At 40.5% G+C, this 26,006-nt stretch overlaps 1 protein-coding gene across 1 annotated transcript in view; it reads left to right on the top strand.

The window, feature by feature from the left end:
- The first annotated feature begins 5,379 nt into the window (after window positions 1–5,379).
- The window catches only part of PHF20L1 (PHD finger protein 20 like 1), a 57,247-nt gene continuing 36,620 nt past the window's right edge, over window positions 5,380–26,006 (top strand). Inside the window, exons 1-8 of the mRNA XM_080339626.1 lie at window positions 5,380–5,506; window positions 6,596–6,701; window positions 14,678–14,849; window positions 15,006–15,090; window positions 15,805–15,893; window positions 18,323–18,385; window positions 22,059–22,266; window positions 22,918–23,046. Of these exons, the coding sequence (XP_080195752.1) occupies window positions 6,619–6,701; window positions 14,678–14,849; window positions 15,006–15,090; window positions 15,805–15,893; window positions 18,323–18,385; window positions 22,059–22,266; window positions 22,918–23,046 (829 nt within the window). The 5' untranslated portion in view covers window positions 5,380–5,506; window positions 6,596–6,618. The remainder of the gene's footprint in view (window positions 5,507–6,595; window positions 6,702–14,677; window positions 14,850–15,005; window positions 15,091–15,804; window positions 15,894–18,322; window positions 18,386–22,058; window positions 22,267–22,917; window positions 23,047–26,006) is intronic.

Raw genomic sequence — 26,006 nt, 5'->3', positions numbered from 1 at the left:
ATAGTCACAAAGCTAAAGACATGCTTTATGACAAGACTAACCACCAAATTTTCTGAGGGGCAGAAGGAATGAAATCTCCTCTCCTGTATCTCTTTGCCTTGGTGGTCTGGTGTCTGAAGTAGAGTAAGCACTGAGCCATTCTAGCATGGAGTGGTCAATGCAGTTTCTCTTCCCCACCTAGCTGAGCATTTAAAAAAAATAGGTTGGGATGTGATGAGACTTCTATCTCTCTGTCAAGCCCAAAGTCAGGTGTAAGTTTTACAAGTGGATAAAGGGAAAAGGGAAGACAGACATGCAACACAGCCGTGTTTTCGTAGGAGATGCAACTAAATATCAGAGATGTTTCTGTGCTAAAAGAATAAAAAAAGGTCTTGGCCAAAATTGTCCTTCACTGGCTTTATGGTAGAATATAGTAGGTGAAGTGGGGTCCTGGGCCGTGGGCAGGGTGGAGGAGGCAGCGGAGTAGACAGGTCAGGACCAGTGAGGGCTGCGGGTGCCCTCAGGGGTACGGCAGGACAGGGGTGGACATGACTGAAATGGCAGCAAAGACACGGGGACACTGGCTGGAGCTCCTCGATTTTCTCTTTTCAGATAACAGCACAATGAAACAGCATCGTGGAGAAGGACCTGGGAGTTCTGGTCAACAACAGGTTGATCATGAGTCAACAATGTGCTCTTGTGGCCAAGAAAGCCAACACTATCCTGGGGTGCATTAAGAAGAGTGTGACGAGCAGGTCAAGTGAGGTTGTTCCTCCCCTTCTACCATGCCCTGGTGAGGCCACATCTGGAGTCCTGTGTCCAGTTCTGGGCTCCCCAGTTTAAGAAGGACAAGGAATTACTGCAGGGAGTCCATCAGCGGGCTACAAAGATGATGAAGGGTCTGGAGCATCTTTCTTTTGAGGAGAGACTGAGAGAGCCGGGTCTGTTCAGCCTGGAGAAGAGAAGCTGAGAGGGGATCTCATCAATATTTAGAAATATCTCAAGGGTAGATGCCAAGAGGATGGGACCAGACTCCTTTCAGTGGTGCCCAACAAATAGCATGAGGGGCAACGGGCACAGACTGAAGCACGAGAGGTTCCATCTGAATATGAGGAGAAATGTCTTTACTCTGAGGGTACTAGAGCACTACAACAGGCTGCCCAGAGGGGTTGTGGAGTCTCCTCTGGAGACATTCAAACCTGCCTGGATACCTTCCTATGTGATCTGCTCCGATGAACCTGCTTTAGCAGGTGGGTTGGACTGGATGATCTCCAGAGGTCCCTTCCAACCCCAGCCATTCTGTGATTCTGTGAAATGTTGCCCTGTGCTGCTGGACCACAAGCAGACTTCTGCTGTTCCAAACGCAGAGTGGTAGTAGTCACATGTGGCACCCTGTGTTGGGGTGTCCCTTTCTCTTGAGACCTCATTTTGGGTTCCCACCTGCATTGTGTCCCTGTGTTCCTCTGGGCTTGAGGAAATGGACTTTCATGGGCTGCTGGCTCCTGGGATGGGCCTGGGAACAACTGGGACAGGGGGTTATTTGGCCTTTCTCTCCTGCCATTGTCTCTTTGTGCTCCTTTGAGGATGTACAGATGAGCTTTTAGCCCATGTTACCAAACACCTGGGTTTTGCTTCACCTCTGCAGTCTGTGTCGCTTCTGCTTCCCTCTCCTTACAGTGAGGTGATGCCCAAGGTGCCACACGCTGCTCTGAGCCCTTCTCGTATCACAGCATGACCCAGAGTGCCTCCAGCAGTCAAGAGAGCATGACTCAATCACCCATATGTACCCTGCCCCACCCCTGCTACCTCCTTTATCTTTCCCCCATCTCCCTCTCCTTGGACAGAAGCACCTTCACTTCTATAACAGCATCCTGACACTGCACGTTCATTGCCACTCACAGAGGTCTCATTGCTAATGCTATCACCCTCACCATCCTGCAACAAATCCCCTAAACAAAAGCCTGTATCAGAATGACTCTCAGGGTAGTAAGAAGAATTCAGATGAATGTAATGACAGTTTCTTTACTAATGAGAGAAAAAAAGGTTTGGTGTTTTTGTTTTGTTTTGTTTTGTTTGCTTGTTTGTTTTTGTTTGGTTTGTTTGTTTGATTTTGTTTTGTTTTTCTTCAAGCCTCCTTCCTCCTTCAGTCTCTCCTGCTTGCCACCATTACCCAGAAAATGGGAACAGGGAAAAATCAAAGGAGAAATAAAAAAATCTTACAGCAAATACTCTAAAATATCCCATTGCACAGTCTCCCTATAAAGACCCTTCAAGTGGGAGGCAGCTTGGCAGGGACTAACCGAAGCAGCTGGGTTGACCTCAGACAGCAGCCGAACACCCACACAGCCACTTGCTCACTCCCCCTGCAGTGGGATGAGGGAAAGAATAGGAAGAAAAAAAGTGAGATTGTTTGTAGATCCAGATAAGGATAGTTTAATAAGTGAAGGAAAGAAAAAAAAAGGACCCTAAAGCAAACATCCCAACCCAAAACCCCCTAAGCAATGCAAAGGCAATCATGTACCACCTCCCACCAGCAGACAAAAGTACCATCATTCTTTTTCCTCTGTCCCAGGTTTTATTGCTAAAGTTGATGTTGTATGGCATGGAATATTCCTTTGGCCAATTTGGATCAACTGTCTTGGCTGTGTCCCCTCCCAGATTCTTGCTCACCCCCAGTCTACTTACTGGGCGGCAGAATGGAAAAACAAAGCAAGCCTCGATGCTGTGCAAGCACTGTTCAGCAACAGGCAAAACACTGGTGTCTTATCAATGCTGCTTTAGCCACAAATCCAAAACATGGCACCATACGGGCGGCTATGAAGGAAGTTAACTTCATCCCAGCCAGATCCAGTACAATCCCCACCCCTTATTCCAGACCATTTGCACCATACTCCAGTCCCACATTCTCCAGTACATCTCCGTCAATAATCAGCTCTCTCCTTCTCCTTTGACATACACACAGATATCATTCCCTGAGTCTGTGGAACATTCTTCAAATGTTCATGTAAATCTAATCAATTAATTTGGTCCATGACTTGCACTCCACACAGCAGCTTTCCACATCTGATGGTTTTGCAGAACACAACAAGATCCAGGTAAACTGAGTGTATCACCTTTCACTTTCTACTAATTTATTATACTCTTGGGCCTGATCCACCTCCTCAAATGATGCTCTGAAATCTCTGCCTCCTGGCCAAACTGTCCTTTTTCCAGAACATGTGGGCTTGTTGGGGTTCCCCATTGGAGCTTGTTGTGTCATCAACGGTACCCACTCACTCCACGCAGCATCGGCTGCATGAGGTGTCGAGGGGACCCCTCCTATGAACATCTGGTGCAGCAAAGGCAGCTCAGACCCTTTATGTCCCCAGCTCCAGAACCTCAGACTTTGACCTCGTGTGTCTCCAGACGCTTTCTGCCACAGGCTCCAGGTGAGGCCATGCTCTCCAGCTGTGTTGTAGACCATGTTTTTTGCAGCTGGTCCTGTCTGTATGGACTCAAGGGCTACCACAGAAACTACCTCCTGTCTGTCCTGTTGCTCTTTAGGGCCACACTTGAAAAAGGTCTTTTTTCAGGTCATGCAATGGAGAGGATTCACAAGCCAACTGTGACCCAGACTGTGCAGTCTCCAGAAACCTAGAAAAGCATCTCTTTTTTGTTAGCTGGTGGAAACTTGACTGTTACCTTACTGATCACATCCATGGGGATATGATGATGCTGACTGTGCTGTTACAACAAGGTTGGAAACACCTATCCTGGTGGAGAAGGGAGGGAGGTCTCCATGAGTACAGGAATGGCAATAATGCAGGGGCCAAATGACAGAGTTGGCTCAAGGCCAGTGTTTTACCATAGGTCTCCCAGATGAAGCAAAACACTGTGATAAGTAGCACAGCAATCACCAAAAGCTGACAGCAGCCTTTAAGAAGCTCTGGAATTTAATGTGCAGCAAGAAAGGGAGCAAATAAGTCAACATTGGGAACAGCAGCAGGAAGTAGCAGCTAAACAGCTGCAACGGCTACAAATCCAGCCCAGTGCACCCTGACTGGGTCCTGTCAGTAAGTGATGTCCCAGGCTGGGTGCTAAAGGGACAGCAGTGGGTTGGCCCCACCAGCCACCCAGCGCCCACCCTGCTGCTCGCTCACCCCTGCCCTCAGTAGGATGGGGGAGAAACTGGGAAGAACGAAAATGTGAAAACTCCCTGGGGGAACATAAAGCTCATTTCACGGTAAAGAAGGGAGGGAAACTCAGTCTGCGTTTCCTTCAGTATGGGAAAGCCATGGACCTGTTGGAGAAGGTCCAGAGGAGACCACAAAAATAATCAGAGGGATGGAACAGCTCTGCTGTGAGGACAGGCTGAGAGAGCTGGGTCTGTTCAGCCTGGAGAAGAGAAGCTGAGAGGGGATCCCGTGAATGTTTATAAATATCTCAAGGGTGGATGCCGAGAATGGACCAGACTCCTTTCAGAGGTGCCCAACAATAGCATGAGGGGCAATGGGTACAGACTGAAGCACAGAAGGTTCTATCTGAATATGAGGAGAAACTTCTTTACTTTGAGGGTACTAGAGCACTAGAACAGGCTGCCCAGAGAGGCTGTGGAGTCTCCTCTGGAGACATTCAAACCCACCTGGACATATCCCTGTGTGATCTGCTCTGGTGAACCTGCTTTAGCAGCTGGGTTGGACTGGATGATCTCCAGAGGTCCCTTCCAACCCCAACCATTCTGCGATTCTGTGATAAGAAAGGCCTGTTGCAATAGGATAAAGGGTGATGGTTTTAAACTAAGAGAGGGGAGATTCAGGCTGGACATGAGGAAGAAATTTTTTACAATGAGGGTGGTGAAACACTGGACAAGGTTGCCTAGAGAGGTGGTGGATGCCTGGAGACATTTAAGGCCAGACTGGACGGGGCTCTGAGCAGCCTGATCTGGGTGAAGATGTCCCTGTTTATTGCAGGGGGTTGGACTGGATGACCTCTGAATGTCCCTTCCAACCCAACGTGTTTGATGTGACGCGACCGCTGTCCGGCCGCGGGCCGTGGCCACCTCAGCGCTCAGCTAGGTGCCTGCCCCCGCCCGTTTTCAGGGCAGAGTCCGCCGGTGTGTGACGGCAGCAGCACAGCCCGTGACGTTGCGGCAGCGCCGCTCGGCGACGGCGTCACCCCTGCGGCGTCACCTGCCGTGCCCACGATCGCGGGCAGGGCCGGGCTGACCGGCGCTGTCAATCAACCCATCCCCGCCCCCCCCCCTCGCCGCGCATGCGCGCAGCCGCCTCTCTTTGTGTCTGTCTCTCCCCCTCCCACACACCCGCGTCACGCGGCGGCGGCTCCGCAGTCACGTGCCGGGGGCGGTGTCATGGCGGCGCTGGGCCGCGCCGGGCGGGCGCGTCGCGGGCTGGTGACGCGGCGGCGGGGCGCGGGGAGGAGGAGGAGGATGGGGACGGGGACGGGGCTGTGAGAGCGGCCGCCGCGCCGGACCCTCCGCGCCGGGGCTGCGGGCTGCCACCGGGCCCCGCCGCTGCCTTGCGAGTCGGAGGTAGGCGGTAAGGAGCGCGGGGAGGGCAGGGTAGGGTAGGGTAGGGCAGGGCGGGCGGCCCCGGGCGACGGCCCCTCCGGGCAGGCCCGGCGCGGCGCGGGGCTCCGCCGACCCCCTCACAGCGGCCGGGCCCGGCGGGGCGGCGCCCGCGGGCCTCCCTGCGCCGGGCCTTGGTCTGTCGGGCCGCGGCCACTCGCGTCCTCCCTCGGGCCTGCGGGAACGCTGAGCCCCCGGGGGCCGTGCAGCACTCCGGGCCCGGCTGGGCAGGACCCTTTGTGTGCTCAGGGGCGGCCACCCCGGATCGCGCTGCCGGCGCTGGCAGGGGAGCCCCGCTTCAGAACTGGGGTGCGGCTGCCGCTCCGCTCGCAGTCCGGACCGGGGAGGCTGCGGCCCCACCGGCGAACCGCTCCGTGTTTCGGTAGCACAGCAAAAAGTCACGGTAATAGCGGCAGCAGTCGGACAGAAAAGTGATTTTTAAAATCGTGACTGAGTTGTCAGAAATAAACCGATCAAAAGGCACTTGCAAATGAAACTTAGTGCTATGGATGAGTGCATAGAAAACCAAAAAAAGCCTTTTTCAGCCTTTGTTTTTGCTAATTGCATCCAACTTGCTCTTTAGGCTATGTTTATGTTTCAGTTTCCATTCTTGGTAAGGTAAGTTTTTCTTGGTTTTTGACCTTTTTCCTGCTAAAGGAGAGAACACACATTGACTCTGAGTAGCTCTTAAAGTTATACTCCAAAAGGTTGTCAAGGAAATACAGTGTGGTACAGTTCCACAGATGAGAACCAGATTTTTTAAAAATTATTATTATATTTTTAATTAAGGTTGATGACTGTTTTTTTTTTTTGTTTTGTTTTTTAAGAAGTGGGAGAAATCTGACTGAAAATACATTATTTTTTTTAATATATATTTAGCAGCTTATTTGGGTCTTGACCATACTTCTGTAAACTAAGTAGTTGATGTGAAATTTCTATCCTGACTTTCCATTTTTTATTACCCTCTGGAATATATTTGCTGCCAGTGACAAGTTTTAGACAACGCTATGTGTTTTAATATGACTTTTGGTTTTTTTTTCTTTCCTTCCACAGGTAGTGATAAAGAAAATATCAAGATGAGCAAAAAGCCTCCAAATCGTCCTGGAATCACTTTTGAGATTGGTGCTCGTTTGGAGGCACTGGACTATTTACAAAAATGGTATGGAAGAGATTGTGCAGTATTTGCTAAGAGTAAAAATATTTTCGTATGTTTTGATGTCTAATTATAAAACTGAGTGCACCTATTAGCTGACTGTTTCACATGTGAACTTTATGAATTTCCACATAATAAGTCTATTGAAACTATTAGCTTTTAGGAAAATATTCTCTTCAGGAATCAAACTGAACTTTTCTGCAGCTTTTTATGTGTTTGCTTTTAGTTGCTCTTGTAGCCATACTAAGTGAAGAGCATTTCCATAGTAGTGTGGAATATGGTGTCATATGTGAGGGGATCGGTGTGTCAATGTGGCAAACTGCTATGACAAAAGACTTACTTTGTTTTAGTTACAAGATGTGCGAGTTTATTTTGCATTCAGTTACCATGCTTCATAGGTTCACAAAGCTGGTTTTCAAACAAGAAAACATCCTTAATTGGAGTTCGTGGAACAGGTAAGTACAATTGTGTTTGCATCGAACACTTGGAGGAAATAAGGGCCTAAAATTGTGTCTCTGCAGCACATTGTCATTGTAAGAGTCAAAAGTATAAAAAGGAAATTTGTGGGTATAAGGACCATGCTACACAGCATTTGTATTGTGAAAGGAGAATTGTTAGTCAAAACGTTATTAATGTGAGTGGGCTAATTTTATGATGTATGCTGGCTATGCTATTATCATTTAAAAAATCCCTGGTTTTGTTAAAGTAGATGACAGAGGAAGTTGGTGCTTCTGTCCAGAAAGTTTTTCTTAGTTGCTCTCTGATTAATTTGGGCTGGGAAATACAGAGGCCTGTACCTGCTTTTCTGTTGCTTTCTTGTAAAGCTTTGATTTTAGTTATAGCAGAAGTGTTTGTTTTAATAAACGGTCTCTAAGGGAAAATATGGTTTGCAGAACAATTCCTGTTCTTACCTGTTGCTGTAGAGTGGGTTTTTAACATACTGACTCCATAACTGAATGCCAAGATCTTGAAACTGTCTGAATAGTGCTATAAAAACAAAATAATTTTAGTAGAACTTTTTACAGCATCTTCTATGACTAGAGATAATCAGTTAATGTTACTAGATGACAAAAGTTAATATGTAAAAATAGCTTCAGCTTAATTGTGTCCAATAAAATCACTGGATATCCAGGTTACGGTTCGTATCGGATCTCCCCAGCCTTTTCACAGGGAAGGGTCGCAGGTCAGTTCTGGAGGTTTGGCTTAGTCAGGCATGGGCCATGGCACAAGCTCCAGGGCTGAGTTGCTTGGCATTTGCCGGCAAAAGAGAATTTATCCTGAACTTTCTAGGAATTGATTCATCATCTGGACCACCACGTAGAACAGGCCAAGTTTACATGCATGTGAACTTTTGAGGTGCCATATACAGGAGCAGAAAGTTAGTATTAACATTTTGCAGTTACAGTAACACTGGAAGCAGGACTCTATTTCAAATGAAATAATATTCATACACATAACCAAAAAGCTTGTTAGAGAAAGCCACAGTCATGTTATTATTAGAGTGACATGGGCTGAAATAATAGTCCATGTTAATTTTTTTTTCTTAGCTTTTTGTTGCATAAGGAAGTGGTAGATTTTTTTTCATTCTTTCTTTATATAAGCTGTATGCATTCTTCATCTGCATGCAGAAATATATACTTCAAAGAAAATAAAGTGCTGAACTTACATGAAATCTCTTGTATTTTTTAACAAAACCAAAATTGAAGAGTAGTAGTGCTGCTTAGCTCAATCTTTCCACAAGCAACAAATTGAGAACACTTGCTGAAAAATAGCCTTGGAAAGGGTTTTAATTTTTTCCTCCATTTTTCTGAAAACCTGCTGTCATTTGTTGACCCAGTGTTCGTGATCAGTTAAAATATTAATCAAGAAAGGCTTCTAGAGAATGGGAGCAAATAAAGTATGTTTTTGCTTTCTGAGGCACTTCTGCAGATTTTAAATTTTCATCTGTGTAGTAGGTGCTGAAGGTAATCTTCTGGAATATGATGATCTGTTTGAAGTCTGTGAACTTTGGAGAGGATATTGAGTACAATGGCTATTTATTGCTTAAAAACCCCGTACTCTTAAGTGAGGAAGTTTTTGCAGGCAGTGTTTGGGTCACTGGTATAATTTGCCGTGTACAATTACCGAGCAGAAGACAGGCTGTCAGTGATTGTGTTTATTTTTGCTTTATTGTGGAGATAACTACAATTTCTTCTTTATCAAGGACAACAGTGTACAGGGGAAGTCATCCTACATAATGAATTTGTACCACTTGTTACATGTAAATGCACTAAAGCAAACTATGAAACACAGCTCTAATCAAAACCAATGCGATTTGTCTGTCAGCAGATAGTAAATGAGATGGGATTGACTGATAATAGAAAATTATTAAATATATACAAGATGATCAGGGGCCTGGACTATATGAGTTATGACGAGAGGGCGAGGAAATGACTTGTTTGGCTTAGAGAAGCTTCAAGAGACCCACCAGCAGCGTTCGATGCCTACAGAGATGTCATCAAGAAGACCAAGCCAAGTAGTATGTGGTTGGAGCAGTGGCGTGTGGTTGGAGGACAAGAGACAACAGGCACAAGTTGAAACAAGAGAGATTCAGGCTGAGAACAAGGAGAATCGTGTTCCCATGGGACAGTCAAATGCTGGGCCAGGTTTCCCAAAGAGCTTGTGAATTCTCCAACACTGGACGTTTTCAACACTGGGCTGGATAAAACTCTGGAAAACCTGGTCGGATCCCATAGCTGACCCTGGTTGAGCAGGAGATTGGACTGGAGACTTTCCAAGGTCCCTTCCAATTTCAGTTATCCTGTGATCTCCTACAAGAACGGATGTGTGTGCACGCGCACCCTGTGCCTCTCACAGACTAAACAAACAGAAGTAAAAGTGCACATTTCTGCAAGTACATGCCCACATGTGAGAGTGGTTTTTAAGCTGTTAACACCGTGCCCTGCCTGTGGGAACTAAAACTGATGTATTTAAAGATGCATTTTTTCCTTTTTTTCTGATTTCTTTTGTGGCTGTAGCTTTCTGCTGGTTCTCCCATAAGTGCCAGGTATTGCTTTGAAAAACAAAACCAAAAAAACCAAACAACAACAAAAAAGGAAACAAAACAACAACAACAAAACCCCCAAACTTATTTTTTGGAGACTGTAGTCGTTATTCATTTGGTTCATTTAAACTCCAAGTTAAGTAATGAAGGAAGTACAGATCCATGGCCCTTGTTGCAGTTCTGGAATGGAAACAGCTCACTAAAATAGGCTATTTGTCAGAACAACAGCACTTCTCCTTGGTATATTTGATTATCTGGATGGATCTCTAATTTTTTTTCAATATAGAAGAAACTTTTTACCTGTAAGGCTTTGGGAAATCTTATTTTGTACAGTCCTTACTTTGGGTTTTGGTTGACTGGGTTACCTGATGGCTGGGTATTTGAAAAGACTGTGAAGACTCTGCTTTTTATTGATGTAGTGCAATACATATAATAAAAAGTGGATAGTTAGAAATAGGGGTTTGCGGATTTTTCAGATACCAGAAGACTATTTGTGTCAAAGACAGAATGGAGAGTACAATAGAGACTTTTTATATCATGGTGAAGGTAGGAATGATGTCTCTGGGTACAAACTTGGGCAAATTTACTAATGTTATTGCATCCTTTTTTTTTTGTGATTCGAAATAACTTGGCGTAAAAATGAAAAATACTGAGCGTGGCCATTAATCTTTTGAGTGCATTGAAGAAAATGGTACTTTTAAGTTTTTTTCTGTGCTGACAAGAAATGAAAACTGCAACTTTCCCATTAATTGTCCTTAATGAACATTGGAGTGTTATTGTTGTCTGACCAGTGCTTCATAGTGTAAGTTTTGCAAGCCATATTAAATTTTGCAGCTTTACAAAAATGTTGCATAACTTTTATGCCTTGGAATCACTGGAACCTGGGAATGGAGAGCATACAATATGTAAACTGGGCAGATACCACCAGGTAACAATAGTTTTCCTGTTCTCTCTTCCAAAAATAATAACAGAAGCCTCTGAAATCTGGCTGAGACTTATTGGGATTATTAAGTACTATTTCTAGCATGATACGAAAAGAACACACCCGAAAATTGCAAGTTATTATTTCTTCCCACAAAAAGAACGCTATTGAAATGGAGTGTGGTAGTTTTTTTTATTTTTTCAGTGAAAAGTAAAGACTTTTTCTTCAGTTTTTTCAGAGCATATTCTGGTTTGTGCTGGACAAATGTTGGCAAATCTGTTTGTCTACAAAATTCATTCTGATCCCTTAGTGTGGAGCACTTGCTGGGGGTGAATGGGAAGAATTAACCTGTCTGGAAGGTTCTTTGGGCCTTAAGCATCATTACACTTCGATACTGTAAAGAGCGATATTTGTATTTCCATTTCTATTACTTCTTCATGACGCCCCCTTGTAGCTTTGCAGTGGAATGTGTAGGAGATGTATCTTCATACATATGTGTATGGAGATGTATCTTCATCTTCATACTTACCTTCTTTCTACAGAATAAACATAAATATTAGCCATAGTATGTGTTGTTACTAGAATTCTTTAAAAAGGTGGATTAAGTTGCCATTTTATCTTTTATTAGGAGGAAATGCATACTTGCCTTTGAGATATTTCTATAATTTTTCCATTTATGAAATGGATTATTTTCAGTAAAAGTACAAAAACTGTAACACCAGAAAAATGATCCTGCGCCATGTAAAATTTGCAACAGTGAATTCCGCAATACGTAAGCTCTGCTTTTTTTCCACTGTGGGATCAGTATTGTGAAATATTATTGTTTATACGGATTTGTGGCACATTGTGACTAAACCTAGTGGATATTGAGGGTGATAGCTTGTTGCTAAATCCATACAAAGTTATTTTTGGGTTGCCTTATAACCAATCCTATATAGCTTGGTTGGTTCAGAGATTTGCTAAATCTTCCATCTCTGAAGACTGGAGTTGAATGCAGGTTTTGGCTCTATTAATCTTGCAACCACTGTCTTAACATGCATTGAAGAAACAGAAATTATTAGAATAAAGCCATTGTGTGATGATATGATTACTAGAAGACTTAACTCTTCAAAACCAGTGTAATGGTCTTTGATTTAGAGCTGATAATGGCATTTTGATGATGACATTTTGACATTTTGATAGCAGAAATTTGTATTTATCAAAGATAAATTAACCAAGAAATAACTGACGCTGCATTTCCTCTCCTGAGCGATCCCTAGTGAGACTTAATATTTTGCAGATCTTCTTTTATTAACTGATGCTAGCTTTACTCTTCCCCCCCTCCATGCATATTAACATCTTGATTCTTGGCTTGCTGGATTTTCCATAAAACTTTCTTCATTCTTTATGTATTTGTCTCTAAACTATACTCTGTATTTTTATTCCCCCTCTTACTTGGTTTTCTCTTTCCAGGACAGTGAACTGTGTTGTGCCAGTTTATCCCTTCTATTGTTTTCTCCACACAGTGCTTGGAATGGTGACTTTGCTAATGGATGACCAGTGACAGCCACCAGCCATAATAATGATAATATAAATATAGCAATGGAACTGCGATAGGGTAGCACCATAATCACAACAGTGTATTTGCATTATAGATTTTGTCTTTTGGCTGATAGTCCCTGAATTTTGTAAAGTAACCATGTTTTTGTGTTATTATCTGGCTGGCATGTGATAAACGTGAATTTTCCAGCTATGGTGAGAAAGAGCACCATCGACTTTGTCTTCTGTTTGACTGCGTCAGCTTCAGCGCTTGTGCACAAACTCATGTTTGATTACCACAAAGTGAACTTTGTCCTCTGGCTTTCCTGGTGTTTTCCCATCCTTCTGCTCTTCCTGCTTATTCTGGCAACTTGGTGTCTAGTTAGACAGAAGTCTGGAATGGAAGCACTTGAAGATGAAAACACTAGTAAGAAATTTCATAATGAAATTCCTAAATTTAGCAGCATGTGGACTTAAGAAGAAAGGATCATCGGAGGCAGGGCTTAGGAAAACCATCTCTTGGCAGGCTTACTTTGTTGAAGCCTTGGTCAAAGTTAAACCAGAATGCTGATGATGGGGTTCAGGTTGTGACCTATGAGCTTTACTTTCTGTTTTGATACAATATATCATCAGCTTCACTGTTCTTGTTGGATTGTTGTTCTACTTGAGAGGGAAAAGGGAGTTGATATTGTTGCTCCTCTGAAAAAAGTCCCATGGAGTTATCGTATCTTGAAAAAGATTTTTCTTAGTAGGATGGCAAATGAAAATCTGAAGTTTGAGATTAAGGTGTCATTGTTGTTGTTGGATTTAGTTGTTTTTTGTTTGGTTGGTTTGTTTTTGTCGTTTCTGAAATGTACAGATGAGCCAACAAGAGGTTGGGCTGTCTGTGCATTCTGATGTGAGGTTTAAATCTGGCTGAAGTAGTTGCAGTAATAATGTAGAAAATCAGAGTTTTTCTCATTTAGCATCTCATTTATCCTGAGATATTTAGATCTGGACAAGCAGTACGCATCACCACAGCCAGAGAAGTAGGATTAGAGAAATGAAGGAGCAAATTGAGACTGACACCTTTTGTTTTAGTGGCCTGTTTTAGTCACCAGGATATAAGAAAAACCTGGTACTTCTTGAGAACTTATATTTTAAACATAGTGTTAAAGACTCCTTTATCAACACCGTCACTATTGTGGAGAGAAAGTATCAAAAACTGAAAATGTTGACAGTGTTCCTATATAAGTAAGTTGCATTTCTAGCTGATCGGCTTTTCAGTAGGACTGGAAATTGGTTGCCCAAGTTCTGCTCTTACTATTGCTCCACAGGAGCACTTTGTTAGAAAAGCAGTTTGCCTCTTAATAGAAGTGACAGTTGTCCTTTCACTGTGGTTTCTCTTTTCAGCCCATGTTTTGTTAACTTTAGACCATCCCTAATATAAACTCTGGAGAAAATATTATGATCTAATTAACTTTTTTTTTTTTGAGATTCTTTGCACTTTTGAATCCATTTCAGTATTTTTGTGAAGGACTGAAGGAGCTGAATTCCACTTTATTCCCTTTTTTCTCTGTATTCCATACAATGGAAATAATGGAGGTCTAATAATTTTGGTGGAGGAAGTAGTATGGCAAACAGTTTGTGCCTTACCTCCTTAGTAAATTTTGTGAAATGCATCACTTAGGTGAAACAGAAATGATAAGACTGAATAATTGCTGAAGTTAGAGGAATTTGCCATTTTTCCCTAGAAATGTAATCTCAGCCTTTATAGTTCCTAAACTATGTCTATACTATGCCCAAAATTAGATGCCTAAGACTTGATCTGGTTGTAGTTCAGTCCTGATTAGTTCTGCTGAGCATGTGCAATGTTTACTGAGAGTAAAATCTGAATTTTAATTAAGACTGACATATTTATTTAGTGCATTGGAGTTATGGAGAGATGACTGCTAAAAAATAATTACTACGAATCAAATTTAATGGCAGTGAAATAATGGAAGCTGATCTATAAAATAGTAAGCAGCTTAGATTAAGTAAGAATGCTCTGACTTCTGGTTTTATTGATTGCTTGTGATTTTCTGGAATAGATGGTATAATTTGATGAAACAGTAATGTATGTACTCCTACAACTATTTTATATCCTTTCCACCCTCAAGCAAACAAACTCTTACAGAATTTTGCTCTAGACAAAACACAGTTTTTTAGAACTCATAAGCACAGACTTCAAATGCCAGTTTCAGGCAGTTCTCATCTGGGGGTTTGAGGTTTAAATTTGTATAATCATCTGACTAGGATGAGGGTGATGACATGTGATGTATAGATAACTCTCAAACTAAACATCTTATCAATTTAGTAACTTCATCTTTTTCAGGCTTGTAGTTTTTGCAGCACAAGTTGTTAATATAACTTTCTGAATTGCCATGTAAGCACTGTTGTATGCAAAAAAACCCCAAACCATCAAGCACCAACCACTTTGAGAAAGCTTTGAGATTTATCAGTTTACGTTTATCATTCAAGGTATCCATCTCGTATTGAGAAGATAGATTATGAAGAGGGGAAGATGTTGGTCCATTTTGAACGTTGGAGTCATCGCTACGATGAGTGGATTTACTGGGACAGCAATAGGTTGCGACCTTTGGAGCGACCAGCATTAAGGAAAGAAGGGCTGAAAGATGATGAAGAATTTGTTGTAAGTGGCACATTTATTTTGTCTTTGACTAATTTTTTTCTGTAAACTATTCTACTTGTTTTCTTATGTTAAATCTCTCCAGCACGTAATGTTTAATTCTTTTTAGGAAAAGATCTAAATGATTAAAGTATTAATGACTTAATTTGTATGAAATAGGATTTTAAGCCTGGAGAAGAAGTCCTAGCTCGTTGGACAGACTGTCGATATTACCCTGCAAAGATTGAAGCAATTAATAAAGAGGGTATGTATTCATGTATGGTCCGTTGGTACAGACTTTTTGCATATACTATGCTGTAGCTGTAGTCTGCTTAAAAAAAAATAACATGTCTATAAAGTTTTCCTCACTATTAAGTGAAAATGTTTCTATTCTATAAAATTTAATAGTGTGTGAAATTAGAAAATTAGAATTTCTCTTGGAAGACAAAACGCTTACTATTTCTTTATTATGAGAAGAATATCCTGTGCACAGCATTACAAATATTTTATACTGTTGTTGATTTGGGCTAATGATGTATTTAAGTTTTTGTAATTGTTTTAGGAATTGTAGATCTTTTTAAAGTTGATGCAACGCTTCACGATGGGGTGATGTCTCTAATGAACATAAGTAGAAGTTTCTACTGTGGTTTAAAGCAAATGAGGATTTGTTTGTGAATTGAATTGTTTCCCTATTGTGACAACTGCAAATATTACTTGTTTTAATGAATTATGAGCAAAAGTGACACATTAGCTTAAATATGCTTGAAATTGTCCAAGTGGACAGAGAGCAACAATATCAAATCAGGGTTTCATTGAGGCTCTCTTATTTTTCTTAAAATTCTTCATCCTGACTGTAGGTAACACCCAGTTACTTTATTCATAAAGCCTGCAAAATGTTTTGCTAAAGCTTTCATAATAACAAGGTGTGTTTTGTTTTTACTCATCACTACTCATAGTGATTACATCAATCCTTTTCTAGGAACGTTCACAGTACAGTTCTATGATGGTGTTATTCGATGTCTTAAGAGGATGCATATCAAATCTATGCCAGAGGATGCAAAAGGGCAGGTAAGAATACTTGATATATCTCTTAGGTTGTTATATGGGATTGTCTCTGTTGGTTTTTTTGTTTGTTGTTTTTTTTGTTTTGTTTTTTTGTCTCGTGAGATAGTAACAATGTCATCTCACACAACTAGTTTTAGATTACAGTCTTCATTCTAGGTCCTGCACTGCCTTGCTTCACCAGTTTTATGGATGATGCCCCAGAGCGTGCTGCTCAAGTCGTCCTGTCTCGATCTGAAATGCTTGGCTGCCGTACACTCCATTGCCGACTAACCTGTTCCCAGAATTTTGTCTTGCAGAGTTCTCAAAATCAGGGTCATCCAGAGACCTTTTCCTCTGGTGTCCATTCAGGAAAAAGCTTTAGCTTGTTGGTAGTCTTATTTTTTTTTTCCTCTCCACCTCATCTCTTTTGTTTGCTACTGTGGTAGCTTTTTGCCCACATGCTCTTATTAACATAAGTGTTCTATGGGGATTTTCTCCCCTTTATCAGAACTTTTGGGGATTCTGACAGATAAATATTTCTTTCTGTCTGATCATATCCAGTTTCTGTTAAAGAAAAGATGCTGAGGAGAAGTTGAGGGAGGCTGTGAAGTAGAGAACATCATTTTGTCACTAAGCTATGATTACTTGCAACATTGAAAGCTATTACATGCTTTCAATGGGAATACCATCGCATTTACCTTGCCTGGTAACTGTGTTCTCATAGTTAATGAGAAATGACTTCACTGGCTCGGAAACAAGAAATGTGAGAAAACTGCTCTTGTACTCAGTTTTCCTCAGAATAATCCTTCTATTGTGGGAAACAGAATTCAGGTATTTTGTAATTACTGTTGTAATATGATGACAAGGGCAGCTGGATAAGCAAATTGGCTTGAAAACATTTCTCTCTCCTGACCTCCAGGTTACAGGTACCTGTGTGCTGGGATTGATCATCTATGCAGTGAACATTGGAACTTTGTGCAGGCAACACTTCCATTATTTCAACCACGTTTCCTTAAAGAGATTAAACAGAAATCTATAGTCACGCTAACACTGGCTTCTTGATGCAGCCATAACTCTGTTGAAGCAGTATATAATATTTCAAACAATACTGTCAGTATGTCTATAAGTTAGGAAGCTACAGTATTTAATTTTACTTTGTAAAAAGGAAAACTTGGGTAATGTGGGTGTGACTGAACTAAAATATCCCTTCTGTGACAAAGTGAAGAAATCCCTTACTCTGTCCTGTGTTTTTTCTAGGGAGCTATGTTCTGACTAATCTTGAGCATTTTTCAGGTTATAAAAAACAACAACAGTAAATCCATTTCTTAGCAACCATTTTGATGTCCAGACATGCTTGGTGGCCGTCCTGCTCATCTGTTATTTCTAATTTTTCTCAGTAGTTGAGAGTTACGGTGTTGGTCTTGTGTATCTCGGGGCTGAATGGAGGTGGCTTCAATTAAGTATTGAGAAAGAATAAGGGGACCCAATTTACACTCTGAGGTGGATTTAGATTTTTTTAAGTTGTCTTGCAGCAAGAACAACACCAATTACACTTTGTTACGCTAATTGATATTAGTCGTAGCATTTCTTTTTTGCAAAATTAGAGATAGGCATGAAGTTCTGTAGCTTTCAAAGGCAAAGATACTTTTTTTTTTGCAACATCTACATCAGTATGCTATGCTAAAATGTTTGTTTTTCAAAATATTGTTGTGGTATTTAAGAATAAAAATGTGATCTTAGATTTGGTTTGAAAATCAATTATCTGAAACTGAGCCTAGAACTCAAATGGATGCTTTCTTTTGCATTATCTATTTCATTAGAAAATATTTACTAAAAAACATGTGAAGCTTAAAAAAATTGCCAAGACTAATTTGATTTGAAAAACCATGAACTTGGCAGATACAACACTTCATTCTTAGTTTAAACTTATGACTTTTTTTGTCTATCTCCAAAGAAAAACACACACTTTTATAGATGAATGTAAGCTTAAGTCATAACGTATTAGCCAATTTAACACATGTAAAATCTGTTGGGGAGGTGTGTGCTAAGCACGCAGAATTGGAATGACATGGAGAGAGATACAAACTAGTTAATAATTTTGATTTGAGCTTAGTGTGTCTTAAAGGATGAGATTGTAAACAGTGTAACACTCAAGCTATTTTTGAGTTGCAGCAGAAGTGTTTTAATAAGACTCAGCTGAGAGGGTGGAAAGGTAACATTTATAAAGAGTGGAAAATATGTGTGTGGTTCAATGCAATGAGACTACAGGTTAGGTTGCTCTGCAGATATGTGCAAATTAATTGAAATCACACAGAAATGTGGCTAATGTAGTACAGAGCAAAAATAAAAACAGATGGGGATATATAGACTGCCCTTATGAGAGCACATATGAAGTATCTGGATAACTTACTTTTTCTGTTTCATGTTTTTTGTTTTATCTTCGATGTAATTAGGCGCGCGAGAGGGAGCAGATAGCGCCGGAGCTGAGATTAGTGACGGAAATCGAACCAAAAGAAGTGAGTTTTGAGGAGGGTTTTGAAGGAGAGGGAGGGGACTTGGCACACAGGAAGAGGAAGCTGAGGACAAAACATGGATTTATGATTGGGACAGAGGAAAAAAGATGTGACAGGAGACAATGTGAGCCAAGACGTAGGTGGGACAGATGGTTTAGAATCGAAAGGTGAGGATGAGGAATCCAGGCTTGATGTGGAATCAGCCAGTCAATAGCTTGATGATGTTTTGTGTGTGTATGTGTGAATGTGTGGGAGCTGTAATGTGCCAGGAGAGGAAAAACAGCTGAATCTTAGTACTGTAGAGAAGCAAAAAGGTGGTGGTTGTAGACAGGTAAAGGGAGAACAATGTGTGTGTGAATTCTGCTGTTGACGTGAGGGTTGGATTTTAGAAATTATTCTCGTTTTGCCTTCCCACTGTTGCAGGTCTAAGGCTATGCAAAAGAGTATTTTAGAATACAAGTGTTTTAACCATTTCATGTGTAAGGTTGCTGGGTAATTTCTACTAACGTATTTCTTGATTGTGCAATTTCTTTTGCTTTGATTTAGTGAATCTAATTAGTATAATGACAGTTTTCCTCAGTAGTGATAACGTTTTGTCTTTTAACTACAGTGTCCCATTACTTCTCTCCTGTCAGTTTTCTCAGCTTACTTGAAAAATGATTTTTAGTAAGAATAAAAAGGAAGGAAACACACTTTTTCTTGGTTTTTTTTTTGTTTTTTTTAAAAGTTATATGTGCAAATGAGAAACTCACTGTGGTAAGATACTGTGAGAAGTGGGAAATCAGGCTGGATGGTGCAGAGTAACAGATGTAGAGTTGTAAAACCACAGCCAAAAGAGGGACAACACCAGGACAACAGGGCGAAGGAAGGAGGACTTATATTAGGAGGGTTTTGCTTTTACTTTGTTAATTTCTAATGTGTTCATATCTGGGCACTCGGTTTTGTGTATATTGAATGCTCTGGGGAAAAGTCCTGGTATTAAAGATTTGTGACTGGTTTCTATGATATCGATGATATTTAGTGTTCTGCTGTTATGGTTGACAAGAGCAGATATCTTACAATGACCCTGAGACAGATTTCAGAATTCATTGTGCTTTATGCTCCCACTATTATTCTCCCATTTTTTAAAATAAAATTTCTCTAAAAACTCTGAAAAAGGCACAAATGTCACTTTTTGAAGGAGAAGTTCTGTGATCTTCAGAAGAAATATAGTCACCTTAGCATCGTAGATGCTAAACAGCTCTCACACATCAAGAGCTGTGCAGTCACTCAGCAGGAGTTTAAGGTTAAAAAGCAGGAATTACCTGTGTCACTTCAGTGCCAATGTGTTTACTCTGGAGCCAAAATAAAAATGAACCCACAGAGTTTCTGGCCAATTCAGAATCACAAAATAGTTGAGGTTGGAAGTGACCTCTTGTGATAACCTCCACTCCTCCGCTTAGGGTGCTGTTTATTGAGTTTAAATGTACATGTTAATCTAGAATAAAAGTATAACTGTCACCATAATTAATGCCTCTCTGCTCTGGCTTTTGAATGTTTGACCTGTGTTTGCTTCACTGTTATATGTGTCCTGCTACTTTTGTAAGCTCCATGTTTTAAGGAAAGTAACCAAACAATGAAAGAATATGCAAACAAAAAAACCCTTTCATGTTTCACCAGAACAGCTGCTGTTAGAACAGGGTAGTTAGTTCAGTGTGGTCCTTGAAGCTCAATATCTTCTGAAAGCTTCTGAACCTGGGGTACTTAAGCTTGCCTGAAAAGTAAAACACTGTTTAGAAGTTTTGGTGTGGGCTGCGCTGCTTTTGCTTCCCACTTCTGCCGTAATATCTGAGCTCCAGCTGTGTTACTGATCCTCTTCATCCCTTGGCCAGGGTACAGTGTAAGACTTCTGCTCTCAGGTCTCCTAACTCCTCCCAAGCACAAATAGCTCAATCCTTTTTTTGTCCCGCTGGATGGGCAAGGCTCTGGAAGGACTGGAGCTAATGTGTGTGCTCGTTTTGGCTGGCCAAAAAAGAGGTATGTGTGTTTTTGATTGACTATGCAGCTGGCAGTTAGACACGCTCCTTGCGGCCGGCACGTCACCAAATGGCCTTGGTAGTTGCTTGTTGCATAAGAATCATTAAAGCGCTTCCAAACTTTGCTGCTCCTGGCTAAACGGAGTGTTTGCATCTTGCATTGACAGTTTGGACATGGAACACTTTATCTTAGCGTAATCGAAACTGTTGGTGTTTCTAAGTATGTAGCTTGATGCAAAGTAGAAACATGACCTATGTAAAGCAGTGATTTGAAAATACTGTGCTATGGAAAAGGGAAAGCATAACATGAGGGATAGTAATGCTTCGTATTTTGTGTTATGCTTTTCTCATAGATCAAAGAAGGCAAAGAAGCCCTCAGTAGAACAGAAATTGGAACCACTTACAATACAGAGTGTATGGGGAAAAAGTGGCATTGAAATGAGATATATAAAATCAAGATACTTGAAGTACCATTTAGAACATAATGATGAACAAACAGTCCAGAATAAAATAAAGTCTGTCTGCAGTTGGGGAAGAAAATACTATTTGTAAAGCACTTAGAAACCAGACAAAAATAATCTTTAACATACCTTTTTTATATGTGATAGTACAAATCTGCAAATACTGTTGTAGCCAAATTGTCATCTAATAAATTAATTATCGTTCACAACATTCAGATGCTTAAGTCTTACTGGTGGAGGCTGAACATTGCTGTTGGTTTTTATGTCATGTAACTTTTCTGTGGAAAAAATATATACCCTGATGTTATACCAAATTTGAAGAAATAGTTGAGTGAAAAGGGTCAAGTTAAAATTTTTGCAGTCAGTTGATCCCTGACACTCAGGAGATGTAAGAGAGGAGCCCAATCACTCCAAGCTAGTGGAAAGAGCTTGGCTCATCCCTGCAAATATTTAGTTCTGTTGAGTTATAGGGTGACTAGACCTCCTACACATGCCAAAAATAGATTAAATGAGCTGTATGTTCTGTGGTTCACTCCTTAGATGTTTCTGTATGGTCAAATAAGCCATTATCCAAAATGGCACTTTTATTACCTTAAATGCACATTGTGAAATTCAGTCATGTTATAGAGCTCTTGAATGAAATTATCGAATGAAACCTGTAATACGTAACACGAAAAGAGCGCTATCTGTTGTTACTTTGGAAACACGTATATAAGAGTTTTCCCCGCTTTATCAGTTTAATTCAGGAAGAACTCTGCCCAATCATGCAGTTGGCTGGACCATGCTTTGAATGATTGTAGTTTTGAATAATAGTTACATTTGAGCAACAATGGAAACAATGTATTTCACAGCCAGAAGGGTAAGGAAAAAAATAGTCAGTGTTCTGGGTTTGGGAGCTCCTGGGTTTCTAAAGTTATGACACAGAAAATAGGTAACAGGGAACGTGTGCAGTCAGAATTCTATACACAGTGATTTTTGAACGCTTTTTCTTTTTTTAATCTATGTGGCATACTGATAATACTTCAAATTTATTTAGGCAATTTGGGAAACTCATTTTACTATTCTTTGAGTAGTAGCCATAAAAATAAATTCAACTGCTCTCGAACGTTTGTAGATGAAGTTTCACTGGGTTTATAAGTATTTTCTAATTGAGTCACAGGCACTTTTTAGTACTTACTTACCATTTTTTCCTTTTTGGAGGATTGGATAGCTTTGGTCAAAGCTGCTGCTGCTGCAGCAGCCAAGAACAAAGCAGGAAGTAAACCCAGAACCAGCGCAAACAGCAATAAAGATAAAGAGGACAGAAAATGGCTAAAAGTTCCTTCAAAAAAGGAAGAAACCTCAACCTCTGCAATCATGCAGGAAGTCCAAAAGAAGGAAGAAGAGCCTACATCTAGTGACACATTTGGTAAAAAACTAAGTTCTGTAATAGATAAAACATGTTTTTCTTTAGTGTTGGAGTAGACTACCTGCTGTTAATTTTGTAATAACTGCCATAATATTTCTAGAGGAATATGTCTCATTTGGTATTATGGTAACTGTTACGATAACATTAATCAGTTCAGAAACAGTTTATATCTATTTGGGTCAGCATGTAGTCCTCATGCAAAACTTCTAACTAGCACTAACAAGAGCAGAACATAGGGGTTTTTAAAGTTATTTTATTGTATGCTTTGGTTCATGTTCCTGCATCTTCTGTTACCTGTGAGATAATCCCTGATCCTCTTCTAAGAGAAAAATAAATTACAATATGGATGGTATATCCTTGTTCAGGGATGTTTGAAAATAATTCTGGATTGATAAGAATTTGTTCATTTGAAGTCTTTAATACTGCATTTCTCATGATATTGAGTAAAAGTTATAAATTTTGAGGTAATCTGCTTGTAATGCTTCAATGTGTAATTCCACATCTTCAGAATGTGTTTTTCTCATTTTTAATAGAATTTTAAAATTTCTTTACTGCATTATTCCAATAGCAATTCTAAAATGTTTAGGTATGTTGCCTGTTGTTACGTATTTATGTAATGTGAGTTTATTAGATTTCTTCTCTGTTTAATAGTAGGATTTCCTGTAGTGGATGTTCCAAAGATGGCCTTTGTGCAGGCTGAGAGCACATTATCGCACAAGAGGAAAAGTAATCTAGGCAACTCATTTCAGGCAAAGAGAGCTCGTCTTAACAAGATCACTGGTAAAATACTTTTTTTGTTGTTGACTTCTTTTCCTTTTTAATCTAGTGAAATATATGTGCTCACATATAAGGTACTAAAGTGGACTTGTAGAAGCACATTCATGAGGCAGATATTCACTACAGTCTTTTTTACTTGTTTGGAATCTAGTGATGGTAATAAAATCCACCTTGTTCATAAAATCAGAGAATGGTCTCAGACTTGATCAGGACTTTCTGTTGTTTTGAGAAGGCAGCCACCCTGAACTGATGATTTTCTTAAGTTTTAACTCCAGCTTCACAGTTTTCTCTGTTATTGGGTGTATTAGGGGTTTGTACAAGGTCTCAATATGGTCGTGGGTTACGTATCACCACTGTAAATAAAGCTTCTGTTAGCTGTGGAAAAACTAAATGGTTTTTCATAGTTTGTCATAAAGTAATACTGTTGCCGAAAAGAGTTTAAAATATGTCATTTAAAAATATACAAGCCTAGCTACAAATCAAAGCAATGAAGATCTGAAACATTTCTATTTTCAGTGTCTAAGCAGGGGTGTCAAACTAATTTTCATGGTGGGGGGCACATCAGCCTTGTGGTTGCCTTCAGAGGGCCGAATGTAAATTCAGGACTGTATAAATGTAGGAGTATTTAGGATGAGGTAATATCTTTTTACCTGTACTGGGAAAATACAGTTGCATTTCAAAATCTCAATGAAAAAATGCTATGAAGTCCCCCCCGTAAAAGAGGGGCCCTTGGACAGATGGTAAGATCGAAATGAGTTCCACTCATTATTCTAGTAATATATTGTGTGAAGTCTGGCAAACTTTTCTGTGCTACAGATAAGAGGGGTTTTTGTATATGGTCATTCATATAGAAAGTCTTATTTTTCTCTTACAGAAACAAGTAACTTGATTTACTAAACTGCATTATGAGGTTTTTTTCGGACTTGTTTTAGCTAATCCAGCCTTTTGTAGATCAGCAATGAAGAATGTTTTTGGATAAGTTTGGCTCCATTTCAGTCTATCAGTGCTTCAACATAAAGGAGAAAATAAATGAAATGGACCAGTACGAACACGCTATGCAGGAAGCAGTTTTTGGAAGAACCCATCTTTTGCCTCCAGGATTTACTTTCCAGGATGGCTTCTGATTTAGTACTGAGTTTAGTTAACAGATGCCCAATTTATCAACCTCATTTCTACCCTCCTTTGTCCATCCCACATGCACGCTCAGTTAAGTCCCAATTAAACTGCTGACATGAGCAGTGGAAGTGATATATATATATACCAGTGATACGTATTTTCAGTGCCCTGTTACTTCTTCCCAACAGCATTTAGCAGCAGAAGATACTAAATCCAGCTGAAATAATTGTAGCTCTAGAAATTATATTTTTCTGTGCTTGTGAATAGATCCTTCCTAAGGAACGTTGTGAGAATCGTCATGTTGCAGCCATTGACTTTTTTATCATTCTGAAAGCAGTGTCTGTGTCTGTCCATAAGAGCATACTCAGCTAGAATGTGTTACCTTTCAATGAAAGTGAATTAATCCTTTGATTGCATGCTGAAATTTGTCATATTTGGTAGTTACTTTCTGTAACTATTCTCAAATTAACACACTTCTGAGACTCATACTCTAGTAGGTTTATTATTGTTCCATATATTGGAATATTTTGAAAATGTAACCGATGATGACAATACGTTCTCTTGCTACATGTTTGGTTTTTTTTTTTATGCTCCAAATACTTGTCAATTGTGGTTTGTGTCTCCCGCGTGAGCTTTTAGATTTGAAAGAAGACTGGGAGTTGTGCTGATTTACCCATCAGAATGGCTTCAAAAGAATCAAGGCATTGTAGCCGTTAGGAAAACATTCGTTTACCAAGCGTCTTATGGCTGTGTTGGGGAAATGGAGCAAATAATGTGGTGGTAGAAGGCTGGCTGAAAGGAACTGTTTTCTGGGTTTCAATTCAGCATTCAGTCGTTGTTGCAGAAGGTTCTCCTTGTCTGCCACAAGGGCCACAGCTGCGACTGGTGATCTTTACTCACCATTCAGTAAAATAAAGCTGCTGCTTTTGCTCCTTTTCCTTCTGCTGCTACCACTGGGGGAAATGATGTTTCCCAGAGGTGAAGGATGTCTCCTGCTAAGCGCATATTAATATTTTCTTCCAATCCCTTTTTGCCTCTGTTGGGATGGTTGCTTCCACATCTCCTGCTGTAGTCTTGATACCTAAAAGAACAGATAACATCTGCAGCGAGTTTACAGAACAAACCACTTCTGGTTTGCTATGCTTTTTATTTGTTAGGTGACAGGGTGGTGATCCTCTAGTCCTGCTGCTGTAGTAGTTTGTGGAGAAGTTCTGTCTTTCTACAGGCATGGTCTTCGGTTTGAAAAATACCTAATGGTGTAGAGAGGAAGGAAATACGAGTTATATATTCACAGATCTGACAAAGTCTAGGTTCATTTCGTGGCTTTACTTTCTCAACACCGCTCATCTAGCTAGAAAGAAAAATCATAGAATGCTTTGGGTTGGGATGAACCTTAAAGATGATCTAGTTCCAACCCTGCTGCCGTGGGCCAGGACACCTTCCACTAGACCAGGTTGCTCAAAGTGCTGTCCACCCTGGTCTTGGACACTTCCAGGGATGGAGCATCCACAGCTTCTCTGGGCAGCCTGGGGTTTGTAGAACCCTGAAGACTGTAGACCCCTATAGACTGTAGCTTGTTGTTTGGTATTTAAAACTCCTCTTAATTTTGAAAAATTATACTTTTCATTGTAGTTGTATGATCGTTAGTATGAAATACCTTGCTAATTTTGCAACTAGATTTAAACAGGATAATTTGAGTCACATCTAAATAAGGTCTGTGAAAACTAAATCTTTTATGAAGTCTGGTACAGAATTAAAATCTTACCTGATGATTTTATTTGTATTGGTATGGACATGGTGTTCTAGAAAAGCTTATTTAAATCAGAACTACTTTCCAGTACTCAAAA

The sequence above is a fragment of the Nesoenas mayeri genome, assembly GCF_963082525.1.
Source record: "Nesoenas mayeri genome assembly, chromosome: 2".
NCBI lineage: Eukaryota > Metazoa > Chordata > Aves > Columbiformes > Columbidae > Nesoenas > Nesoenas mayeri.
This window is presented reverse-complemented; position numbering and strand designations above follow the sequence as displayed.